Source organism: Trichogramma pretiosum, unplaced genomic scaffold (assembly GCF_000599845.2).
Source record: "Trichogramma pretiosum strain Unisexual culture from Peru unplaced genomic scaffold, Tpre_2.0 scaffold5, whole genome shotgun sequence".
In the NCBI taxonomy this organism is placed as follows: domain Eukaryota; kingdom Metazoa; phylum Arthropoda; class Insecta; order Hymenoptera; family Trichogrammatidae; genus Trichogramma; species Trichogramma pretiosum.
The window spans coordinates 3,228,277-3,251,619 of NW_019641672.1; the positions used below are offsets into that span (position 1 = coordinate 3,228,277).

At 35.6% G+C, this 23,343-nt stretch overlaps 3 protein-coding genes across 5 annotated transcripts; 2 read left to right on the forward strand and 1 right to left on the reverse strand.

The window, feature by feature from the left end:
• Positions 1-3,966: 3,966 nt before the first annotated feature.
• On the forward strand, positions 3,967-5,039 carry LOC106658945 (U3 small nucleolar ribonucleoprotein protein IMP3). The gene is made up of 3 exons (XM_014381144.2): positions 3,967-4,313; positions 4,394-4,781; positions 4,873-5,039. Exons 1-3 carry the CDS (start codon positions 4,177-4,179, stop codon positions 4,891-4,893), a joined length of 546 nt encoding a protein of 181 aa, XP_014236630.1. The 5' UTR covers positions 3,967-4,176; the 3' UTR covers positions 4,894-5,039.
• A 426-nt stretch (positions 5,040-5,465) lies between these two features.
• LOC106658943 (phosphate carrier protein, mitochondrial-like) lies at positions 5,466-8,150 on the forward strand. The gene is made up of 6 exons (XM_014381138.2): positions 5,466-5,565; positions 5,706-5,965; positions 6,590-6,750; positions 6,830-7,066; positions 7,137-7,433; positions 7,524-8,150. Exons 2-6 carry the CDS (start codon positions 5,830-5,832, stop codon positions 7,749-7,751), a joined length of 1,059 nt encoding a protein of 352 aa, XP_014236624.1. The 5' UTR covers positions 5,466-5,565; positions 5,706-5,829; the 3' UTR covers positions 7,752-8,150.
• A 2,542-nt stretch (positions 8,151-10,692) lies between these two features.
• On the reverse strand, positions 10,693-23,272 carry LOC106658941 (uncharacterized protein DDB_G0283357-like). 3 transcript variants are annotated; one of them, XM_014381134.2, is made up of 14 exons: positions 20,436-20,955; positions 20,054-20,368; positions 19,170-19,980; positions 18,956-19,036; positions 17,451-18,884; positions 16,855-17,100; positions 16,585-16,680; positions 16,422-16,517; positions 16,205-16,349; positions 13,170-16,054; positions 12,429-13,099; positions 12,105-12,342; positions 11,911-12,022; positions 10,693-11,838 (listed from the first exon to the last, which is right to left on the reverse strand). In XM_014381134.2, exons 3-14 carry the CDS (start codon positions 19,278-19,280, stop codon positions 11,162-11,164), a joined length of 6,792 nt encoding a protein of 2,263 aa, XP_014236620.1. In that variant the 5' UTR covers positions 19,281-19,980; positions 20,054-20,368; positions 20,436-20,955; the 3' UTR covers positions 10,693-11,161. The 3 variants fall into 3 exon arrangements, with proteins under 3 accessions (XP_014236620.1, XP_014236621.1, XP_023316253.1); XM_014381135.2 differs by lacking the exons at positions 20,054-20,368; positions 20,436-20,955 and adding an exon at positions 22,759-23,272; XM_023460485.1 differs by lacking the exons at positions 20,054-20,368; positions 20,436-20,955 and adding an exon at positions 21,018-21,193.
• Between the last annotated feature and the right edge of the window lie 71 nt (positions 23,273-23,343).

The following is a 23,343-nucleotide window of genomic DNA, read 5'->3' on the forward strand; positions in this document are numbered from 1 at the left end:
TAACGAGATACGTAGACATGAAATAGATGATGAAAAAACGTGAGGGAGCCCTAATTATTTCATAACGAAAACAGGTGCACCTTGGTCTTTAAAAAAGCCAACAAGAAGAAAGCCATTTTTGTTTCTTTCACTTTTGCATAACAAGATATACTCGCATAAAGCGAGAGGGACACAAGAGCGAGGGAGAGAGAAAGAATGTAAGAGAGCTTAAAAAATCTTACCAGCGAGAGAAAGAGAAAACTCATCGTCTATGCGTTTGTGCCGTCGTAAATTTTTCTTATGAAATAGCTCATTAGCAGTCATACGACATCAATGTTCCGCTACAGAACGTGAGAGTACGATAGAAAGAAAGAAAGAACCAAGAGAGAAACGCTTTTGCGTTCCAAATAAGAGAGCGTAAAATTTCGGAGCTTTTTCTAAGTAATTGGCGAACATGAACACATTTCAAATGTTACTATAGATAGCGACCAGGCGCAACATTAAATAAAATTCGGAGAAAACTACTTGCATCCGTCACTTAGCAGAAATCATGGTTAATATTCGACCGACAACACGATCTGCACATGCTCGGCTTATCTTGGCAAGCGCACTTATTAATTCGCGAAGTAGAATTCATGGTGTGAAATTAATGCCAACGAGAAAAAAGGTAAAATCTGCCGTGTTAAATTAATTGAACGGCTTGTATCATCGCTTATATTGTACTTTGGCGCGAAGTCAGGCGTGAAAAAAAATAACGTATCTGCGTACACGTGCCAAAGTCGATGCTCATGACCCTAGTTGACGAATCCGTTGCTTTTATGATGGAGAAAACGTGATGGTTTTAAGCTGTGCCGAGAGAAAATACCTACAAAAAAAGTAGAAGAGAAGACGAGCCGCGGGTAAAATAAACTTGCTGTTTACAGTGTCAATCTCGGAGTTTGGAAACAAAAGAAACGCATAAAATATGAGATTTATAAACGATAGATATGTGTGTATATAAAAGTGCTCTGCATGGAAGAAGATAGAGAAACAGAGCTTACCCTGCGGGACTGGTCGTATATACATATATGTACAGTCTTATAAGGCGTCAATGCGTTGTAAAAAAATGACACGGATGAGTGGGAGAATGCTGAATCATAAATATGATGAATTCTCGAAAACTTTTCAAATTAGGTAACGAAAATTCAGTTATATGAGATTGCATTAAAATTGCATTGAGGTAAATAAAGGTATCCTAAATATCTATACATGATTTTATTTTTTATTTTTTAACGTTCATTTGAATACTTTAAGGGGATTAAAAAATTCTAAAAAATTTTTTAGAGCTACATTTTGAAGTACATTCACAGAAAAAATGGTTCCGTTACATAAGCCCGTCCTTACAGGTGGGCTGTATTCAATGTGTAGGCGTGTGTGAGTACCCGACTTTTTTCGAGTCTTTAATCTTTTTCATTTTTTTCTCAACTTTTTCCTAGTGATCGTGATATAAGTTTTACCTTTACTCGTGTAAAACGCACATAAATTATGATTATCATGTATTTAAAAAAATTACTCTAATTACTAAAAACTTTTCAGTATAAATATTACATCTCAGTAAGTAATAGAGTCACAATTATTAAGTTAATAATATAATTTAGTTAATGCCCAAATGATATGAAAATTCGAAACAAAACAAAATTCACATATTACATTTAGTACTATACGATATTTACGTGCAGCTAATGTACGTACAGTTCCTTCATTAACGATTGACGGTAAAGTTTTTTTTAATTTTTTTTTGTTCATTAATCGTTGAATGTATTGGACCCATATAAATAGTAATTTATAATATAAATTCCAAAAGAATAATTTTTTGGCACGGCGTGGTTTAAAGGCCTGAGCGTAGCGAGGGTCCTAATAGTCGAAAATTGATTTTACTCTTGAGACCAAAATCGTATTTCCTCAAAAAAATGTATTATTAGCTGTAAAAAAAGAACGATCATCGTATTGACTTGCAATTTTCACAGATTCTTTTTTATAGAATTTTGAAAAATTGTAATTAGAAAAGGGGGTATTTATTTTTTGAAACTACTCATGCATATTTTCTAAATGAAATATATATTTTCAAAAAAGAGTATTTTGCACATTTTACGTATATCTTGTAAAAAATGATTGATTTTTCGTAGCACTCTCACATAAAAATCGCAATTTTGCCGCTAGTTTTGGGCTCTTGAACTATAAAATATTGCATGCAGCTTGGGTGAATAAGCTTTTACAGCAAAACTCATTTACACCAGTTGCATAAAGTACTATACCATCCGATTATTACAGTGGTATGCCAAGAATAATAGAGCGAGAGTCTGAGTTACACTTGGGCGCACTGAACCCCCCTGAGGAGTAAAAATTACCTTATGTTTGCTTCGTTTATTATTCGTAAAATCGAATATTGCAACTGCCGTCTCGTTACGACTCGCTTGTGTCAAACAGTTTCACCCGGCCTGAGAGACGCAGATTATACTCACAGACACTCGACATAGGGGGGGGGGGGGNGGGGGGGGGGGGGGGGGGGTCATTGACTCCAGTGCACTACACCCATCGAGTGCTCTAAAATCGTAATTTGGAAAAAAAATTATGAACGGCCCCAAAAATAACAAAATTGAGAATTCTCATAAATACTATATGAAAATTCGATTTTTTCCAATAATACACCTTATCACAACATCAATGCTTACGGCCACTACCCCGGGTGACACGATCGAACCCGTATGTCACTCTCTTACAGTACTTTTAAATATTTTTAAATTTCGGCAAAAACGAAAAATGAAAAATTTTGCTCAACTGTTCATGCAGAGCAATCTGCGTGTTGCAACTAGTACATTTTACATAGCTTTTAGCCCAATTGTTTTCTTTTTAGCCAGATGTGAGATTTCCAATTAAGACGACGGTCTAGATTCAAGCCAAGATATTTTTCAACAAGACTTTGTGGTAAAAGGGTTTAGTTGAACTTGACACCACGACAATCTTCTTTGCGTAAGGTGAAAGTAACATGATGCGATTTATTTTCGTTGATGATAATACGATAGTTTGAATGCATTACAATGATAATTAAAAAAATTATCTCTCTTTTAAATTCCCACAAATAATCCCGTGGTAAAGAAATTCTCTTCTATTTAAGATGCGGCGAAAAATGTCGTTTTTTTGATTCGCAATGCAAATTTTTCGAAAAACGAGTAACGAATGAAAGGGAGCGATTCTTACAAAAGAAATAGTTTTCTGATGTTTTGTGGTGCAATAATAGCTTATATGCTGTAATTTTATTTTTCAAATTTTTAAATTGAATAAATGTCATTTTTTTACAATTCTATTCACGGATAAATTAAATAGGAGGAATCCAAAATGTATGAAATAATATTTAAAAAATGTAAAAATGTAAAAATTTATAAATGTAATTTAATGTTACTCTCCATGACAATGTGTTTTCATGCTACCCCAGCCGAAATTAACCTTTTACGTCCCGACGGTAAAAAGAAAAGTATATTATACATATTAATGAAATGAAATTTTTATTGATTTTATGTACATTTTATTACAATTGATAACATAATTTAAATTTAGGGATCATGTACACCTCAAAATCGAAAAAAATTTTATTCTATTTTCGAGAAGAATTTTTTTCCTTTTTTCAGAGCATTTTTTAAAATTCAAAAATATTTATCTTTTACTTAGATACAGCCGTTTCCGTGAGTCTTTCTCGTATAAGTTTACGTATTCAATTTTTTCTTTTTTTGAGTTTTCTGGCACGCATGTTTTACCAATTGAGTTACAGCGGCAAAGTTGAGTAAATTATTCGGAACATCGGTCACAAACGCAATCTCGGGTGAAACGATCCAACACATAGGGTTGCTTTCGACAATTATTTTTATGATGAACATTACGAAAAATAACTTAAAATAAAAAATAAATCTATTCGACTGATATCTATGATTTGACTTTTGTCCAACTCATAATTTCCCGCCTCTATTTCATGTATCTCTGCTGGTTAATGCCGTATGTTAATAACCGTGGGTAACCCCACTAGATGGAGCCAAAGAAGAACAACGGCAGTCGACGTCGGCCGGAGATCATTCACGCGATTGACCACCACGACTCACGACTCACGAGCTACATCAGTGTGCATTTTAACCTCAACTGTGTGTGAAATCAACCTTCGTCAACAAAATGGTTCGCAAGTTAAAGTATCATGAACAAAAGTTATTGAAAAAAGTTGACTTTATTTCTTGGTCAGCTGATGAAAATTTGCGTGAGGTCAAGATTTTAAAACGTTATCGTATACAAAAACGTGAAGACTATACAAAGTAAGTTTAAGAAAGCCTAAAAAATAATCAATCAGAACAATTCATGATATGTTGAACTCACTTATCATTTTATCTTACAGGTATAATAAATTATCCAGAGAAATTCGAGAAGTTGCTGAAAAAATAAAAGAACTTGATTCAGATTCACCATTTAGAGCTGAACAAAGTGCTGTATTACTAGAAAAGCTCTTTATTATGGGACTCATTCCAACAAAAGCAGATCTTTCATTAGTTCAAAAAATTACTGCTAGTTCCTTTTGTCGTCGTAGACTACCCATAATTATGGTGCGCAGCAAAATGAGTGAAAATTTGAAAATGGCTACACAACTCATTGAACAAGGTCATGTAAGGGTAGGACCAGAAGTAGTAAAAGATCCCGCATTTTTAGTTACAAGGAATTTGGAAGACTTTGTTACTTGGGTTGATTCATCCGCTATCAAGAAACACATTATGGACTACACTAATGAGGTATATACAAGTCAAAGCTAAACTTTTTATTGTTCACAAATTATTTTAATAACCAAAGAATGACTTACTTAAATTATTTTTCTATTTTCAGAGAGATGACTTTGAGATGTAAACTACAACAGCATCTTTGAAGAGTATAGCATCAGCTTTCTTAAAATTAAAGAATAGAATATTTAGCATAAGGATTGTAAATAATTGTAAATAATAAAAAATCTTTTATATAAAAAAAAGTAAAAAATGTCCTTAATCATTTGCGAATTGTCGATATGTAAGTCCTTTTGAATTGTTGTCAACTTTGATACTAACAATGATATAAAAAGTAAGCTATGACAGTTAAATCATTGGTAATAAATAATATATATACTAGAGGAATTTAAATCAGTATGGAAGGTGAAGTTTGCTTAAATTTTGGGAGCTACTAAGTTTCTGTACATATATTGGGAAGTAATATGAAATGTGAAGGGGTAATAATATTTTGTGGACACAAAAATTGTAAAATATTAAACTTATAAAATTTGCAATGACAATATGCATTTCAGGCCTTGAAATTTGTAAAACGAATTTGAGTTGGTTAACAAATACTTGTTAAACATAAATAAATCGCGCCTTATTTTGAACTGTCACATAGCGTCAGAGAGACTGCGCACATGACACATCACGAGTTTCGAGACATGCGTAGCAGCAGCAGCGTCTAACATCAGCCGTTCCTTCAATCGTTTTGAGCAGACTGCAGAGTTGTATTAGTAAAAGATCCACACTTTCCTTCTACCCACCACCCTCAACGGTACGTTAGCCTATACTATCATTCTCTCTCCATTTTTCTCTCTCTATCTCTCTCTCTCTTTTCTTTCTCACTTCCAAGTATTATTCACAGAGATCGTTTTACATTCTATAATTTTTTGTGCTCTACTCTTGTGTGTCCAGATCGAACGAGCGAAGCAACTGCTGCGCGTCCCAGTCGTCAGCAGCCAAGCAGCGGGGACTTAGTGTGTGAGTGTTACACGAGAGAAGAACTTGCAAGACTTAGCTGAGTCTTAACCTTTTGAAGATGTTGTCATCACTTATGGAAGCATCCAAGACGAGTCCCCTCGCGGGCCCCAGCAAGTTTGCCAGATGCCAACCCGACGACCAGCAATCCCTGGTCCAAGGTCGCAACATCGCAGCCGCCGACGCTCTCCCAGGAGGTGAGTAAAAACATTCGGATACGTTTTATACCGCGTGACCTATTCAAGGGCAGCATTGCACGCGAGCCACTCTTATATAAGGCGGCTTTTGGGGTCGCGACTCGCGACTACCCATCCCGTTTAAAGTCGGTCATCGCGATCACGAGGTTATCGCGCTCTTAGTGCCTGCATCACCACGTCGTACTGAAACGTGCTCTTCATTGACTCTATTATATCTATAAGCATGACTGCGGGCATTGCATAACGGCAGCCATTTTGTTCCTCGAGATTTAAGTTCAAAAAGTCTGAAAATTGTCAATTTACGGGTTGCAAAAGCGGTGTCCGCTGTGAACGTCGTCTTTAACCACGCAATGTCGTCCCACCATAGTCACGACCTTGGCCCTAAGCACGCTCCGAAAATGATCATCGGCGCAAGCATCGACCTTCTGTTGAGATCATCGTGCCAACGTGCATGATTCGGCTCAAGGTGTAGCACACGTTTTTTATAGTTTGGCTTTGACCTTGAACCCGTGCCAAGACATTCCTCTGGTCGATGATATTTCCATCCTTCCTTCTATTCGTGATAACCTCTAATCGCATTTACCCTTACACATCTTAATAATGACATTCTAAATGACTTTTCAGATAGCTGTGAATTTGGTTCTAACCATTACTTCATGCTATGCGGTCTTGGTGGTGTTCTGTCTTGTGGTATTACCCACACCATGGTGACCCCTCTTGACTTGGTCAAATGCAGAATCCAAGTAAACCCAGAGAAATACAAATCTGTTGTCAATGGATTCCGTGTAAGTTACACAAGCTTTTTTTTTCTCTGTCATTTGTTAATTCATTCAATTATTTTTACTTGACATTGTTCTGCCTTAGGTCACACATGCTGAAGATGGTACACGCGGTTTGGTTCGGGGCTGGGCCCCTACATTCTTTGGTTATTCCATTCAAGGAATGTTCAAGTTTGGACTCTATGAAGTCTTCAAAGTTCAATACTCAAATCTTGCTGGCGAAGAGTTGGCTTATGAGTACAGAACAAGTTTGTACTTGATCTCATCAGCCTCAGCTGAATTCTTTGCTGACATCGGTTTGGCACCATTTGAAGCAGCCAAAGTATGTTATTTGATCTTGTTTATTGTATTTCTCAAAAATGTATAAGTATAAAATTTGATTTTTCACTTAGGTCAAAATCCAAACTACACCTGGCTTTGCTAATACTCTGCGAGAAGCAATGCCCAAAATCATGTCAGAGGAGGGTTTAGGTGGATTCTACAAGGGTCTGGTACCTTTGTGGCTTCGTCAAATTCCATACACCATGATGAAGTTTGCATGCTTTGAGCGTACTGTAGAACTTCTTTACAAATACGTTGTGCCTAAGCCTCGTCAAGAATGTACCAAGGGAGAACAACTGATGGTAACTTTTGCTGCTGGTTACATTGCTGGTGTCTTTTGTGCTGTTGTATCTCATCCAGCTGATTCGGTAAAAAATTTTTCTCTTCATTATTTAACCACTCAATACTGCTGCATAACTTTTAGAAAAATGTTCAATTATATTTTTAATTTTTATTAGGTTGTATCTAAATTGAATCAAGAGAAGGGAGCAAGTGCTGTTGATGTGCTAAAGAAACTTGGTTTTGGTGGTGTATGGAAGGGTCTGGCACCCAGGATTGTTATGATTGGTACACTTACTGCTGCTCAATGGTTTATCTATGATGCTGTCAAGGTATGGCTTAGAATGCCACGACCACCACCACCAGAGATGCCAGAATCTTTAAAAAAGAAGCTTGCACAGGCTTAAATTGAAAAAATAAATGAATTTAAAAAATATGATCACTGTATCAAAAAAACTAGATAAAAAATTAGACCTATGTGGTTACCTTCACAGGCATTGATAAAAAAAAAGAATAAATAAATCTTAGTCCAGTAATTATCGATCTTTTAACTCCAGTATTCATTTTATATATTATATTATATAAAATAAAATTGATTATATTGTGATTTGTTGTTTATCAGAATTCATAAAATTTTAGAAGGTAACTATCATTGATTTTTCAATGACTGTCGATTGTTGACTTGAACAACATACTATGCTAAAAGTAAAATGAGTATGTTTTGAATTCTGTTATTGTGTCAGTGTTGAGGCGTTGTCACAATGTAAATAAAACAATCAATAAAAGTATTGAAACAACTAAAGTTACACTTTTGGTCTATATCTATATCAAGAACTCCTCTCTTCTAAACCAAATCTGTATTTTTTCGATTTACATTGGGTATTTTAAATAATTTCTATTTCGTAGATCAAATTCGTGTTTTATTATAAAATTATTATTTTTTATTTCTAATATACAGATCAAATAACTTGTGTATAGTAGTACATATACAGTAGTAATACTTACTATTACAAGAACTTACAATTATCAATTCTTGCAACAATAAATATTCAGAAACAAATAAATCTATAGTAGTTTTACAATATGTGAACACTGCTTACCATTTTTACATAAAATATTTTACATGATGACTTTAAATTTAGATAAGACTGAAAGTTTTGTAACATTAACGATTTCATTTATTATAGACGGACTACAGAGATCCCATACTTTATAAAGTGAGAATTAATTTCAAATTATAGCTGCCACATATCTGATGAATAATTAGATCAATAATGTGAGAAATATTTATTGCTGCAGAAAATTACTGTTTTAATTTCACCACACATTTACTATTGGTAACATTTTTCATAGAATTATGATGTGTTACTGCTCCCAATCAATACATGATAAGATTAATAAAATTCAGAAAGTGCCAAACTTTACAGCGGAAAAAACATTTTTTCTTTAAGCATTTTGACAGTATAAAGACGTTGAACAAGCACTTATTTAGAAACTGATTGTAAAAAACGATGTTGTGGCAAAAAACCAGCTAATTTTTTTTCAACATAACAGATAGCCATACAATTTTAAAGTTGATAATCAAATTATTAAAGGTTTATGTACCAATGCATCTAATATAATATTTGTACTATTTTTATAAACTTGTATTTAAGTACTCAAAAAAATTAACACAGACTTGGTGATGTTCACTTTCATTACATCACATGCATGCAATAAACAATAGTATCCAATACTTAATATGGAAAGATATTCCTGTTTTTGTATTGTAAACAAAAATCATCATTAAAAAATGTAAAACGAATAAATTGGAGCGTCTCATTTTTAAATTTGAACAAAATTGAATTATAATTCAGGTACAATTTGATTGTAAAATGTCTAAAATTTTAGGTATGTTTTACTAGCTGCATTTTTTATGTATACAATCAATGTCACATACAAATAAAAATGATTTACGATGTCTTTGATTCCTTCAAGCGAGTCTGTTTGAATTTTATGTTGATGTTAATTTAATAATCAAACCATCAACTGTGCAAATATATCAGTAGACATTGGTTCAATACAATATGAAATGTTTACCATTCTGTTTTTAATTATGGGATCACAGTTTATCCATGGATTTTCATTTTTGTACAGAAACACAGTGTTTATATTTGCGTATAAGAAAACGATTCAAGTTATAAAATTAAAATAAATAATTTTTAGCAGCAATTCACTGATTATTTGAATATATTTAGAATGTTTCTATTGATTCATTCGTAAAATATGACGTTCTGATTCAAGAAGAAAATATTAAAAACAAGAACTGCACTTCTTTTAAGGAACAAAGGCCTATACATTGTATTTAAAAAAAATAAGTCACACCGCTTTTAAAGGGTAATCATCTACATTCTATATACAAATAAACGGTATTGATTTCTTCAATATGTATGCTCCAAGTATTCTTTAATTCGCATAGGTTTAATAACATCAGTCTTGAATAAGTTTTATTTTTTACACAAATATTTTTTTGCATCCCGTGTACTCTGAAAGTGACCACTGAAACGGTAAGAACAGAACTAATGTATCTCACATAACACTTCTACCACCTAGTTCTTTTCTTATTTTTTCAATGGTCGTTTGTTAAAAGCTCATCCATGCATGCATATCTGTAAAAATCACGGTTTTATACTTATAAAATTACTCGATTAAAATCTAGTACACTGAAATCGAGTAAATATATAAATACAGATGCTCACTCATGTACACATTTGTGTCGTTATTTTTACGTACAAACAAATTTCATCTATATATGTTTATATACATATAATCGTATATATACGAATATAGATAAACGTACATTTTCCCTAATAAAAAATAATAACAGGTGTCCAACTGTCTGAGAACACGAATTACTCAATGAAGCTAAATGTATTCATTTTGCCAAAAGGAAAATAGTTTGTTAAATAATATTTAAATGTAATTGATGTGTCGTTATACATATACGTTACATGATATAAGCACAATCTATTAAATAATTTTGCTAGGACTCTCGTTTACATTAAAAATGATGGCATTATTAACGACACTGATTTTTTTTTAATTTGGAAATAGATGCGATATTACCGAAGTAATATTGAAAAACGTTCTCGAACTAGTTAAATACACCTTTCCAGTATATTTGAAAATATTATTTAATCAAAACTAATGCATCGCACACAGCAACATAATTTCCTATAGCCTTTAATGCCTACTATCATAGAGATCGCGCCACCTAGAGCTTAGAGCGACAGCTGAAACATTTACAATAATTTGAGAATAAATCTCGATAACAATTAATATTATTACTATTTTATTATTAGTATTATTCTTATTATTATTATTATTATTATTATTATGCTAATAATTTTTATCTATAAATATACATATGTATAAATAAATTTACACTTACAAGTGATCGTGTATAGGATAGTACATTTATAAATTCATGCGTACGTACAAAGATACGAATTAAAAACATATTTACAATTTCCTCGAAACTAGCAGAGTTCATCTCTATTGATAGCCGGGATAATCACGATTACCTAAATGCACATAAGAATATGCTCGATAGCTCGACGAAGCTTACACGATAACCTGACAAAATATCATTCTAATGTGATGCTTTTATCAATTTATTATTTGTACAAAACTAATTACAAGATCATCAAAATGAAAGCACGGAGATTAAAGAAGAGACCTCGGTGGGGGTACTCTGTAATATTTTGACGTCCTTCCAAATATAAGTCGTAAATGAACCACGTGCAAAGACGGGTTAAAAAACTCTACTTGAAGAGGGTCACGAACCAAGAATACTACTATATTGGACTGTTTGGTCGTGAATCATATCCCCAGTTTCGGGCTGATCCTGGGGGGCACTGGCGGAACGTTTTTTCAAGCTTAAAATGCTCTCAATGGCAGACTGTACTTGCGCGTGAATGGCGTCCGGTTCAACAGGGGCAGAAAAACGTTGTGTTGGAGTCTGTAGTTGTTGTGGTGGCCGATGCTGCTGTTGTTGCAGCTGTGGCTGATGTTGCATTTGCTGTTGAATCTGCTGCAATTGCAACTGTGCCTGTGGCTGTTGTAGTTGCGAATGCTGAAGCTGATGCTGCTGCATCTGTGCATGTTGTTGGAGTTGATGCAGCTGAGGGAGTTCATTTCTCAACTGACCCGCCTGCGCGAATAACGATAATTCATCTAAACTTTCACTATCTTCAAGTAAACCACGTTCGAGTTCATTGGCCACGTTCAATACCTCGCCATTGACAAGATCTCTATCAGCCTGATATGTATCCATTTGTTTTTGTTGCTGAGCGACTTCTTTTTGAATCTCATCCCATTCATCATATTCATTAGATCTTATCGAAGCATCATTTGAATCTAATACATCACGTAGATGATTGTCGCCTATACTATTGTTTAAATCATCAAATAAACCTGCTTCAAGTTCAAGTCTTTCCTCTTGCTTACGAGCTTCTAAAAAATTATTTATAAATGAATAAATCTTTCACTGACATTGATAAGTAAATGATATCTAAAGAGTCTTACCTTCAGCTAGCTTCTCAGCTGCGGCTTTTTCTTTTTCTGCGATGCTCAAGTCCCTTTCCTCATTCAGCAGCATTCTTTCGATCATTGTCAATTCTGCAGGTCTCGTTTCTCTCTAAAACAAGTGTCAGGAATGGAAAAACGTGAGTAAGTTCAAAGTATTTTTTAATACATCAAAATCGATGTGTTAAATTTACCGTGCTGTCCACCATCAAGAGATAATTGTATTTGCCTATCATGGAATTATATTTATTAAGCAGATGTTTAGCACTTTCCTCAAAAACATCTTCAACTTTATCATTTTTATTAAACTCTGGTTCATAAAAACAGTGATATTTCAAAAGCCTACTGCAGGCATCTTCCTCATCTTTGAATGGAGTTTTGATATCTGGATTCAGAGCAGCATCTTGATCTAATTTTATTTGTTTCGTAAACCTGTCATTGACAAAAAAACAAAACAAACATTACTATCTGATGAAATTAAAAACATTAATTTATGCATAATATTTTTGAAAACTTACAATTCTCTACGATTATCCAGTATTCGTTCAGGACTCGCACTATATGATCTTTTAATTGCTCTTTTTGGACTAACAACCATCCTCTCAGAAATCGTAGATTGATTTTGAATGCTTACCGCTGCCTGATTAAGATTCGGTGGCGTAACTTGACCTGCAAGTGACGGCCCAGCTCGTGGTTGCGTGGCTGCGGCGGGTGTAGGTAATCTTGGACAACAAGTCAACATTTTACTTTCATTTAATAATGGTTTTACATCCTCGGGTTCGCACTGAGTGACAGGTATATTTGGAACTTCAATCGTAATCGCTGAATTAGAGCTAGCTGTATAGTTTATACTGGGTAAACTAAGCGACTGCAAATTTTCCATTTGGATTGGTTGTGCCAATTGCTTAGCGGTCGATGGGTTGAAAGAAATTTGCTGCTGCTGCTGCTTTTGCTGAATCGAAGATGATTGTGGAGAACTAACATCAGTACTCTGCATATATAAATTCGAAGTCGGTGCATTAGATTGATAACTGACCGAATCTGCCGGAAGAGTTGAAGTTTGGCAAGAATTCGTGGTCTGCGTTTGTACAATCGTTAACGATTGCTTAGTAGACGTTATGCATGGAACATTAGTTGGATCCGATGCATTTGATGCAGTCACATTTATATTCAAAGTTTTTGTGGATTCCTGAAAAAATGAAAAAATTAACATTAAAATCATTTCAACAGGCAGAAAAAAAGTAAAATATAATACATACCGGTATAAGGGGTAGAGTACTTTTGTTGATAACTTTTCCACTTGATAAAATTCGTGCCTGCTCCTGACACAGTTTACTTAGCACAACCTGCTCCGATGGTGAATGTGATTGCTTTTGTAACATACCTCGAATTTGAGCTTGGGTAACTGCTAATAATTGTTGCTTTTGTGGAGTCAAGTGTAAAGTTGGTATCATTTGATTAGACGCGGCTGATATTTGAGAAATATGCCCATTGAAATTCATACATTGAGTTTGTTCTGTCTTTATTTCACCCGTCGCATGAACAACGAAAGTCGGTGATTTATCACTTTGATGATTTAGCCTGGATATTGTGGGATTAGATACAGTCAATGACGACTGTGCAGTTTGAATTGGGCTGGCTTGTGTCATAATTACTGTTTCAGTAGAACTAACAGTTACGGTTGTAACAGGTTTGGTAGCGTTTATAATTTTCATTGTTTGTTGCACCATAATTTTAGCTTTTTTCGTTGCTTTGACTTTCTTTTGTGAGATTGCTTGATTTGTTACTGTATTGTGACTTGTTGAATTCAAACTGTTACCACTGCTAACGCTAATATTATTACGTTGCTGTTGATTCAATTGATCTAAAAATTGATTAGGAAAACTAGAATTTTGAATTTGAATACTTTGTGGAATCTGTGATGAAGATGTCTGAACAACAATATTTCGTATGTTATTTTGTATTGTAGGAGCTTGAGAAGTATTTACAATGATTTGACCGGTTGGTGTATTAATTTGAACTTCTGGGGTATTTGGATTGTTTGCATCAACATCCTTTATAGCTAAGTTAGATGTTGAATTTTGTTGTTGTTGTTGTTGTTGTTGTTGTTGTTGTTGTTGTTGTTGGTTTAGGGCTTGATTTTGTGCTTGGATTTGTGCATACAAAAATTGTTGTAATATTTGCTGACTAATTACTTGCATTTGTCCATTGGCAGTTGCAATGAGTAACTGATCATTTGGATTTAAATGTTTCAAGGCATTAAGAATTTCTGTTGTAAATTTTGGTGCACCATTGAAAATAGATAAAGCCGAAGTACTCAAATTGCACAAATTTTTGGTTTCCAATTTAAGTTGCTGTGACTGTTCAATTGGCACAGAAGAATTTGATATTAATATGTTGGTCGGAACATTCTGACGTTGATCAAGTGTGATGTTACTTCCTAACATATTATTGGGCTTTGTATTTTGCTGTCTTTGAATATTAGAATTTGTTTGAATAGTTTGTTGTTGGGTTAATTGAACATCAGATCCGAGCTGTAGACTATGATCATTTGTTGAAGTATTATTTTCCGCATTCTGTTGAATGAAATTCAAAGTTTGAGGTTGAGATTGCTGTACATTATTCGTAGAATTTTGTAGAACATTTGCTGTTTCGATTTTGATGCCGTCAGCATTTTGCCGTGAAACATTAGACTGTAAACTATCAAAAATTTGTTGAAATGTTTGAGCTTGCCTTTGATGAGAATTCAAATTTTGCGTTGCATTTGGATTCAAAATAACTTGATTTTGTAATAAACTAAATTTACCGTCTTCTTGAACGTTAACTTGATTCGTTTGACTTTGAGGATTTTTTAATACTTGAATATTTTGTTGAGTAGGTCCACAAATCTGCATGGGTTTTTGAATCTGAGAGATGTTTGTTCGTATATTTTGTGGCTGACTTACGTTAATGATAGCATTCTTTCCTTTTATTTGATTACACTTAACTTGTTGAGCATTGGCTGTTTGCTGTTGATTATGAGTTATCTGATTCACAATTTGATTTCCAACTCTCTGACAAATACTAGTTTTGGCAACAACTTGCTTTTTAGTATCAAATACTTTTCGAGATACTACTATATTTTTTTGAGTTTGTACAACATTTTGATTTGAATTTTGCAAAGTATTAGAACTATTGAAATTTTGAGAATTACTAGAACTTGTATTAACTTGTAATTGTTGACAAATAATTTGCTTTGTTACTTGCTGGTTTGATGTGTTAGTAATCGGAGTCGTACGCAAATTATTGGTAACAGAAGGCTTGACAATTGTCAATTTATTATTATTGATAACGTTATTTTTGTTTTGTGCATTTTGTATAGCTTGAGACTGCGCAATCAATTGGGCTATTATTTGTGCATTTTGTCCACCTCCTTGAGTTAATGACTTGAGTAAGGCTTGAGCAGTAGCTGGATCAATTTCATTAGGGTGATTAGGATCCGGTGTGTGATGCAAGATAAATTGACCATTTTCACCTATAGCTAATCTCAATTGACCACTAATGGGTGATTGGAGTTGAGCACTTGATTGACTTGAATTATCTTGAACGCATAGCGTTTGATTACTTGGAAGGTTTGTTGTTGGTGTTTGCTGAGAAACATTTTGTTGGATAACATTTTGATGAATATTTTGTTGAACGACGTTTTGAGGAACAACATTTTGTTGAAGAATATTTGGTTGAACAACATTTTGTTGAAGAACTTTTTGTGAAGCTATGTTTTGTTGATTTAAAGTTTGTGTAACACTTTGGGTCGTAGAAGTTGGAACTGTAACAAACGAATTGTTTTGTACATTATTCTCAACTAAAGACGGTTTTTCTGCTTCAGGCCCGAAGTCACCATCAAATAAATCATCATCATCTCCAATTCCTGATATTTTCATTATACTTGCAAGGTCAAGTTTCGGTAGCTCATCTTCTTTTTTCTTGGACTTTTTCTTCTTTTTCGTTTTTTTCTTTGGCGGAGGAAGAAGATTCTGATTTAATATTGTTTGAGAACTTTGAACATTTGCCGCTGCATTAATAGGATTCGATTGAGATATCTGGTTCTGTGAATTTTGCACCACGGCATTTTGCAGCACAATCGAATTGTTATTACTGGTATTAGCTGTATAAAAAGAATGGTAAGTCTTTTATTTTAATTGTCGATTTCATAATATATATCTTAAAATTATAATGTTCTCAAATTAAAATAAAACAATAAAACTGATTAAAACACTTATTAGTGTAATGTTTAATTATTTTTATGATTACTCACATGGAGCAGAACTCGTAGGTGTTTGTCGAATTACAGGAGTAGCAGGTGATGAAAACCCATTAGGTACAGCAAAGAAAGTTGGTCCAAGACCTTGCAATTGCATATTTGGAGCCGTAACGACTCTCAAAATTGGTTGAGCAGGCAACTATGATAAGTAAATTTTTTTTTTTCAAAATTTTTTTTCGTCAAAATAATATTTTTAAACTTGAATTTTTACCTGTGTAGGATGAGTTTGTTGTTGAGTATTTGGCCTCAACAGTAACTGTAGGCCAGATTGCAAACCAAGCACTTGGTGCCCAGTTGAAGGTAAAACCTATAATCGAGAATGAGTTAATAAAATATTTATAAAATTGTTAAATAATAATTCTGAAAAACTTTACCTGATTCAACACAACTTGAGGTTGCATCATGTTTTGTGTTTGTTGATTTTGTGGAGGACTCGTGAAAATAATTTGACTTTGAGACTGTTGCTGTACCTACAAAAGGCATACACAAATTACAACTATTAACATTAAACTATTACAAAATTGATCAATTGGACATTAATAACTTTCTTAAAGTTTATTTATACAGTTTAATATATAATTATGTGCATATGAATTTTCAATGCAATAGTATTTATTTCAATGAAATCTAAAAATTAGACTTACCTGATTATTTATTGAAGTCGATACTCTTGGTTTTTGTTGGTTGACTACATTATTTTGTTGTATTGGTGGCTTCGGTAAAATTTGTGGTGGTTGCTTATTTGGCTTATTTGTAATTTGAATTTGTTGATTACCAAATAATTGAGCTCGAGTGACAAGCTGTTGAGTAGCTTGTTGGTAACCCTGGGGACCCTGTATTATTTGAAGAACTTGCATTCCTGGCTGTAAAATAGGCGTGTTAGGCCTCACCTAAGACAAAAAATATTTTTTAATAAATTAAATAAATTACAACTTGTTAGAAAACTGTTTTTCAAATTATCGTATCTGAAGCTTTTTGCTTAGTTTCAAAATTTTATTTTTTTCTGCACTCATTTTTTCTAAAAAAATTTTCTATAAAAATGTTTAAATATTTAAATCTTTTGATGATTTAAAAAGGGATTGATGATTTAGTAGTAATTGAAAAAATATGAATCATTAATGATGACAAAGCAAGTAAATTTAAGGAATAAAATAGTAATTTTCACAGTAAATTTAGATGATAATCTTAAATTACAGAGACTCACATAATAAAAAATTTCATATCAATAATTTTAACTTACGACTGGGGGACCTGGACTGCCACCAGGTACAGGACTCTTATTGTTCAGTGATGATCCAGCTCCCAAAAGATGAGGGCTTTTGGCAGGTGCATACGGACTAGGAATGGGACTTTGAATTTGACCAACGCTAACTGGGCTTTGCATTGGGCTCTGTTGCAATTGAATGTTGAAATTACCTGTAGATGAGGCAACTGGACTTGGACTGTTTCTAGCTTGTATAGAATTAGGAGCAGGACTTCGTAGCACAACTCTGCTATTAGGACTTGGACTTGGTGTAGGAGGTGTGATATTAGAGGATGATGGACTTTTTAAAGGCATAGAAAATGGACTACTTGGAGAAGTAGCTGCTTGACTCTGTATGTTTTGCATTGTTTTTATGTTTGGAATTATCGAACTTGTGTTCTGATTTGATGTATGACTTAAAGGTTGTGTGGAAAATTGACAAAAATTACTGATTGAAGGAGTGGATTCATTTGTTTTAAGTTGAGTTGCTGATATACTCTGAATAGTAGAATTAACTATTCCAAACTGAGCTGTATTTAACTGTTGATTAGCATTAGATCCATGAGTAACATTTGAAGTTGAGGCAAGAGTATTTGTGAAAGTAGAAGATGAATTAATTGAAGATCCAGTAACTTGAGCAGTTGAATTAGCAATACTACTTTGGTTCTGCGTTATTGAAGACGTAACATTAGTAAGGTTTGCACCAACAATATGAGGGGCAATACTTTGTATACTCTGAATAGTTTGAAAAGGAAATTGGGTAGTACTGCTTGTAGGATTTAAATTCCCGATTGTAGCTAATGATCTGTTAAGCCCTTGCTGGTTCAAAGTTGAATTCAAATTATTTGATAGACTGATGTTTGAATTTAGAGTATTTAGAGAATTGGCAGCAGAGTTATTGGAACTTAAACTAGCATTTATAGAGGCAAGATTTGGACTTAAAGTAGAATTATTCAAATTGTTTAGATTAGTATTGACATTGGTCAAACCTGTACTAATGTTAGATATTCCTGAACTAATACTGGTAGAATTCAGAGTGCCCAATCTACTTATTCCAGCCAAATCTTGACTGATGTTTGAAAGCCCGTTACTAATGGGATCAGGGGTTAAATTTGAGTTTAAATTTGTACCTAAAGAGCTTAATTGATTTATGCTAGGATTTATTGCAGTTAAGCCCGAATTGATGTTGGGAATGCTTAAATTTACAAGTTGATTCGATGTTGTTATGGCATTAGAAGCTAGAGAGTTTAAATTTGTATTCAAAAGTGATAAAGGCAATCCCATATTTAGACCAACCCCAAAAGTAGGGGTGGTCGTGGAAAGTCCCATTCCAGTCCCCGATGAATTTATGGCGCCCTGATTTAATTGGCTCAACTGATTCAAATACAGTATATGATTTCCAGTGGTCGTTACATTTGTTGCATCTTGAGGCTATAAAACACAAATATTAATCAAGATATTATTAAAAAATAAATTAAAAAATATCAAAATGAAATACTCACAGTATTGCTAGGTTGTTGTAAAGTAAAAGTAACAGATTGTTGACCAGAATTTTGAGATTGGAGTTGCTGTATTTGTTGGAACTGTATCGAAAAGTTTTATGTTACAATTGAAACATGGAATATTATATATATTACACTCTTGAATGAAGTCAATAGATTAAACAAAAGTATGCTTGTATTAGACTCAAATATAAGTATAAATAGTTAATCTCACCTGTTGTTGAGTAAGAACCGCCACAGGATTGTTACCATTACGACGCGTGTTGGGGGTTGTTGAAGAGGATCCAGAGTCCCCAATAAGAGGGCGTGACTGCGGCTGCTGCATGCCCAAGCAGCACTCCGCAATACTGGGCAGCTACTGAGCTACCAAACACTTGATTAAATAACTCAATTTTTTAAGCACAACGTGTACAATACACAAGTATTGGCGTTACGACGCCACTCAACGCGTTTACGCCCAAGACTGCCTGTTCCTGACATGCATGTAACTTTTCAAAATTCTAGGATTAAGACGAGTAATTAACTTTTGATTTATCGCGAGCATTCCACATGAACTTGGTAAAACTTAAGACCTTTATGAAGTACAGCTGTGATGAAAGGTCAACTTAAATTGCTCTTGAACAATTCACTATCCATTAAAAAAAAGATTCATTCGAGTCAAGTATATAGGCTCAGTTTTATTGCTCGAACATGAAAACTCTGACACTTCACCCATTTATAAGCACTAGATCACTGTTATTGCAATCGTATGATGCACATTTAACTAGGTAAACTTGAAATATAGCAGCATAGCTAAAACTCAAGGTCACATATAGTGCTGCAGTGTTGTACATTCACTAAACTACACATGTCGCAAAGGTCACAGATAGAGTTTATCCTAAATCAAGCAGCCAAATGTAATTTACTGGCATTGTTTGAAGTCAGTAGTCACTAATGCAATTTCACAAACTTGTTACATGCCATTCTGGACATGTATCACTAGTGGATCATTTTTGTCCTGTATGTGAATTGTTGACAAGTAAGGCCTGAAATGAAAATTAAACGTTATGAGAAACATAAAACGATATCAGAAAACATAAATTATTATAATATTTTTACTTGTTAGGGATACAAATATTTCTAGGTTAAACCATAATTGTTGCAGTAGAGCACTAGTGATAAGGTTAATTAGTTTCAAACTAATATTGAAGTATTGAACAGAGAGAAAGACGCGAAAAATAATGCCCAGCTTCACAGAGCCGAAAACAAGCAATGGAGTGGAGTTGGTTAAATGAGCGACAGCAGCGAGGGATGTTTGTAAGTAAGTTGCATATGCCAGTGTGAGGTCGCGCGGGTCCATAGACTCGATACAGACAGCCAAGAGTGTATATACACAAAACACAATTTCAACGATGGATGGAAACAAAAAGTCGCCTGCGAACAACAAGATAGAAAGAGATAGAGAGCAGCCTCAAGACGGCCAAGCAATACACTGGCGTACAGGAATATTATTATACGGCGCAGAGAAAGCTGTACCATGCGTATATAGATTCGAAAAGCAATTAATGGGCATGCAGGACCCAAGCGCGACACTGGTAACGAGCGAAAGAGGCCAGCTGCTACGCGAGATTTTGCTTGGAACGAAGCAACGAAAATAGGTGCGCGTGCACATTGATAAAGTCTATGGTGGAGCAGTAGCGGCCGGGAACGCGAGCCCGCGTGCCGCTGCTAATGCACCACAGACTTGGCTCCTTATGTACTGTCTTGGTGTGCAGCGAAGAGTCGGAAGCGTTGTTTTGCGGCTTACACAGCTGATCTTTAATCGCAAGCCTATAGATCTCGTGTCGTAGAAAGCGTATAGCGGCCCTATGCGCGCAGGGCTCGATCGCGCGAAACAGCGAGATCGCGACGCTACGCGAATGATCAATCGAACGAGTCCGCTGCAAAAGCAAGCAACCTCGCAGTCGATACGACGCAGAGCAACGATGCGTTTTTAGCACGTACATGCACGGCCACACGCGTATCTCATGAACGTGAAAATTTGTGCGTTGTAAAGTTGTTTGTATATATCCATCATATGCACCTGTATGTGTCTTATCGGAGAGTAAATGGCAGGTATCAGCAACAGTACAGAAAAAGAGAGAGAGAGAAAGAGATGGATATAGTACAACCAGCACCAGCACAACAACGACGGCCGCACTGTAGTGTGCAAAGTATATGTGTTTGTATACACATTTACAAACGAGTAGACTACTCGAACTGACGACAGGATAGTTTTTGTGTATACAGTAGATATTATATAGGCTCGGACTGTGTGTGCTTCACACATGCAACGCAGTTGCATAGGTTTACATACACATTACAGTACTATGCACATATAGACGGCGCTGAACGCAGCTCCAAAGTCGCGTAGTCGCGCGTACATCGAATCTATATCTATATATTACATGTACACACACGTATTGTATTATACATGTAATATATTTATAAAGGTATACGGGTGGTACGGCGGCATAGCAGCGAACGCGGCGAGAAGGGGACGGGAAGCCGTGAACGAGAGAGCACATATCTATAGGTATAGGTGTATATCTGGCAGTACCCGTACACATATATATGACCAATAGGTGTATAATACAGCAACACCGTGGAAGTTGGAACAGGGTACTCGCATACGATGCATATACGCTAGTACCTATATAGGACCGCATTATAGTCCGCCGAATTATGATCATGTACAGAGTTTGCACGTTTACGTGATATGCAATATAGGTGTCCAATAACGTGCGCATGTAATAAAGATGATCTTGGGCTTGCGTTAAGGATACGCTTGATAAAGAGCCCAATTACAACGTGAAGTCTGTCTTGAGGTATAATAGGCGCGAGAACTGGCGCTTTGTCTATTAGGATGAACCGCATACGTGGATATCAAGTTTAGCGCATATTTAGGCCTTGGATCCTCCGCACGCGGCTCGACTCAGAGTAGCGTTATAGATGCGATCCGAGTTGACAGCGGTAAATCTTATATCTCTTATCATTCGTCTCTTTTGTCTCGCTGTAATTGCGCACCTGAAAGTCCGCTTAGCTGTTACGAGCTTTCAAATGTAAGTATATCCATCGTAGCTACTCCATCGAAGGCACGCGTTTTGGAATCACTAGCCTATAAAGTTCAGCGAGACGCGGTCTACGGCAGAAAACATTGTTGAGATGCTTGTATCTTGTGCGGCTCTCTCGGCAGCCGCGACTTGCGCGCGGCAGTGCATATATTGCACACACGTACATACACACAAAGGCCGCGCGCGGCCCATAAACAAAGAGTGCGTGTAAGTACAAGCGAGAGCGAGAAAAAAAGAGAGTAGCTCACTGTGGATTAATCCTACGCTGTATGTGCTTCTCATAAACATATTACATGAATCTATGTATAATTGTTTACGAACATTATGCTTTTTTACTCTGAAAGCCAGTACATATGGGGTCCAGATGAAGCATAAGCGCAGTCCCTACCAAAGAATCGCGCATGCTGCCTAACTCGCAGCTGCCTTGACGCTCAACGCAGGATGAGAGCGAAGGAAGGAGAGAGAGAGAGAGAGAGAGAGAGAGAGAGAGAGAGAGAGAGAGAGAAGGTTGCTGCGCCGCGAACAACACCTGGCCCAGTGGCCTTTGCCTCATCTCTCTCTCTCTCTCTCTCTCTCTCTCTCTCTCTCTCTCTCTCTCTCTCTCTTTCTCGTTTCAAGCGTGTGTGACATGGAAACTTCATACACCCGTTGACATTGCTTGTTACATTTTGTTGCTCGGGGACTGTTTATGAGCGGGCTTTTTTTATTTACCTTTGAAAGTTTGTGTGCAGCGGTAGGCACTGCCCTGTGGCTTGTTGCAATAATAGTCTTGATGGGCTGGCGCAGAGAATTTCATCGACGATAATTCAACACGAGCGACTGTTCACTCATATCACACTCAAACACATAGACGAGCACCAACGGGCGACGAAGAGCATCGATCTAACTTTGTACGATCATGCATGCACTGTGCACTGTGCAGCAGCCTCGTACAAGTACATAGCGCGAGAGATATGATACATAGGGCACTTCTCACACGGCCGATTACTCAGTCGTCGACTGTACACATACGCACGAGCGTTGTAAACATATCACGGCTCACAGAGAAGACAACGACGACGGTCGGCGACAGCGACTACGACGATGCACGCTACAGTAGTGGCCAAGGTAAAGCCGAAGCTGCACTGCGCACAGTCGTTATATTATATACAGCATATACTACTTGATCGCATCGCTCGAGAAATCATGATCGGAAGAACCCGAGCAATGTTGCCATTATGCCGGCTCATAAAGTTACCGTAAGCAGCGATACAATCGAACGCAGCGCCCGTGACTTGTGTATACACTAATAAATGC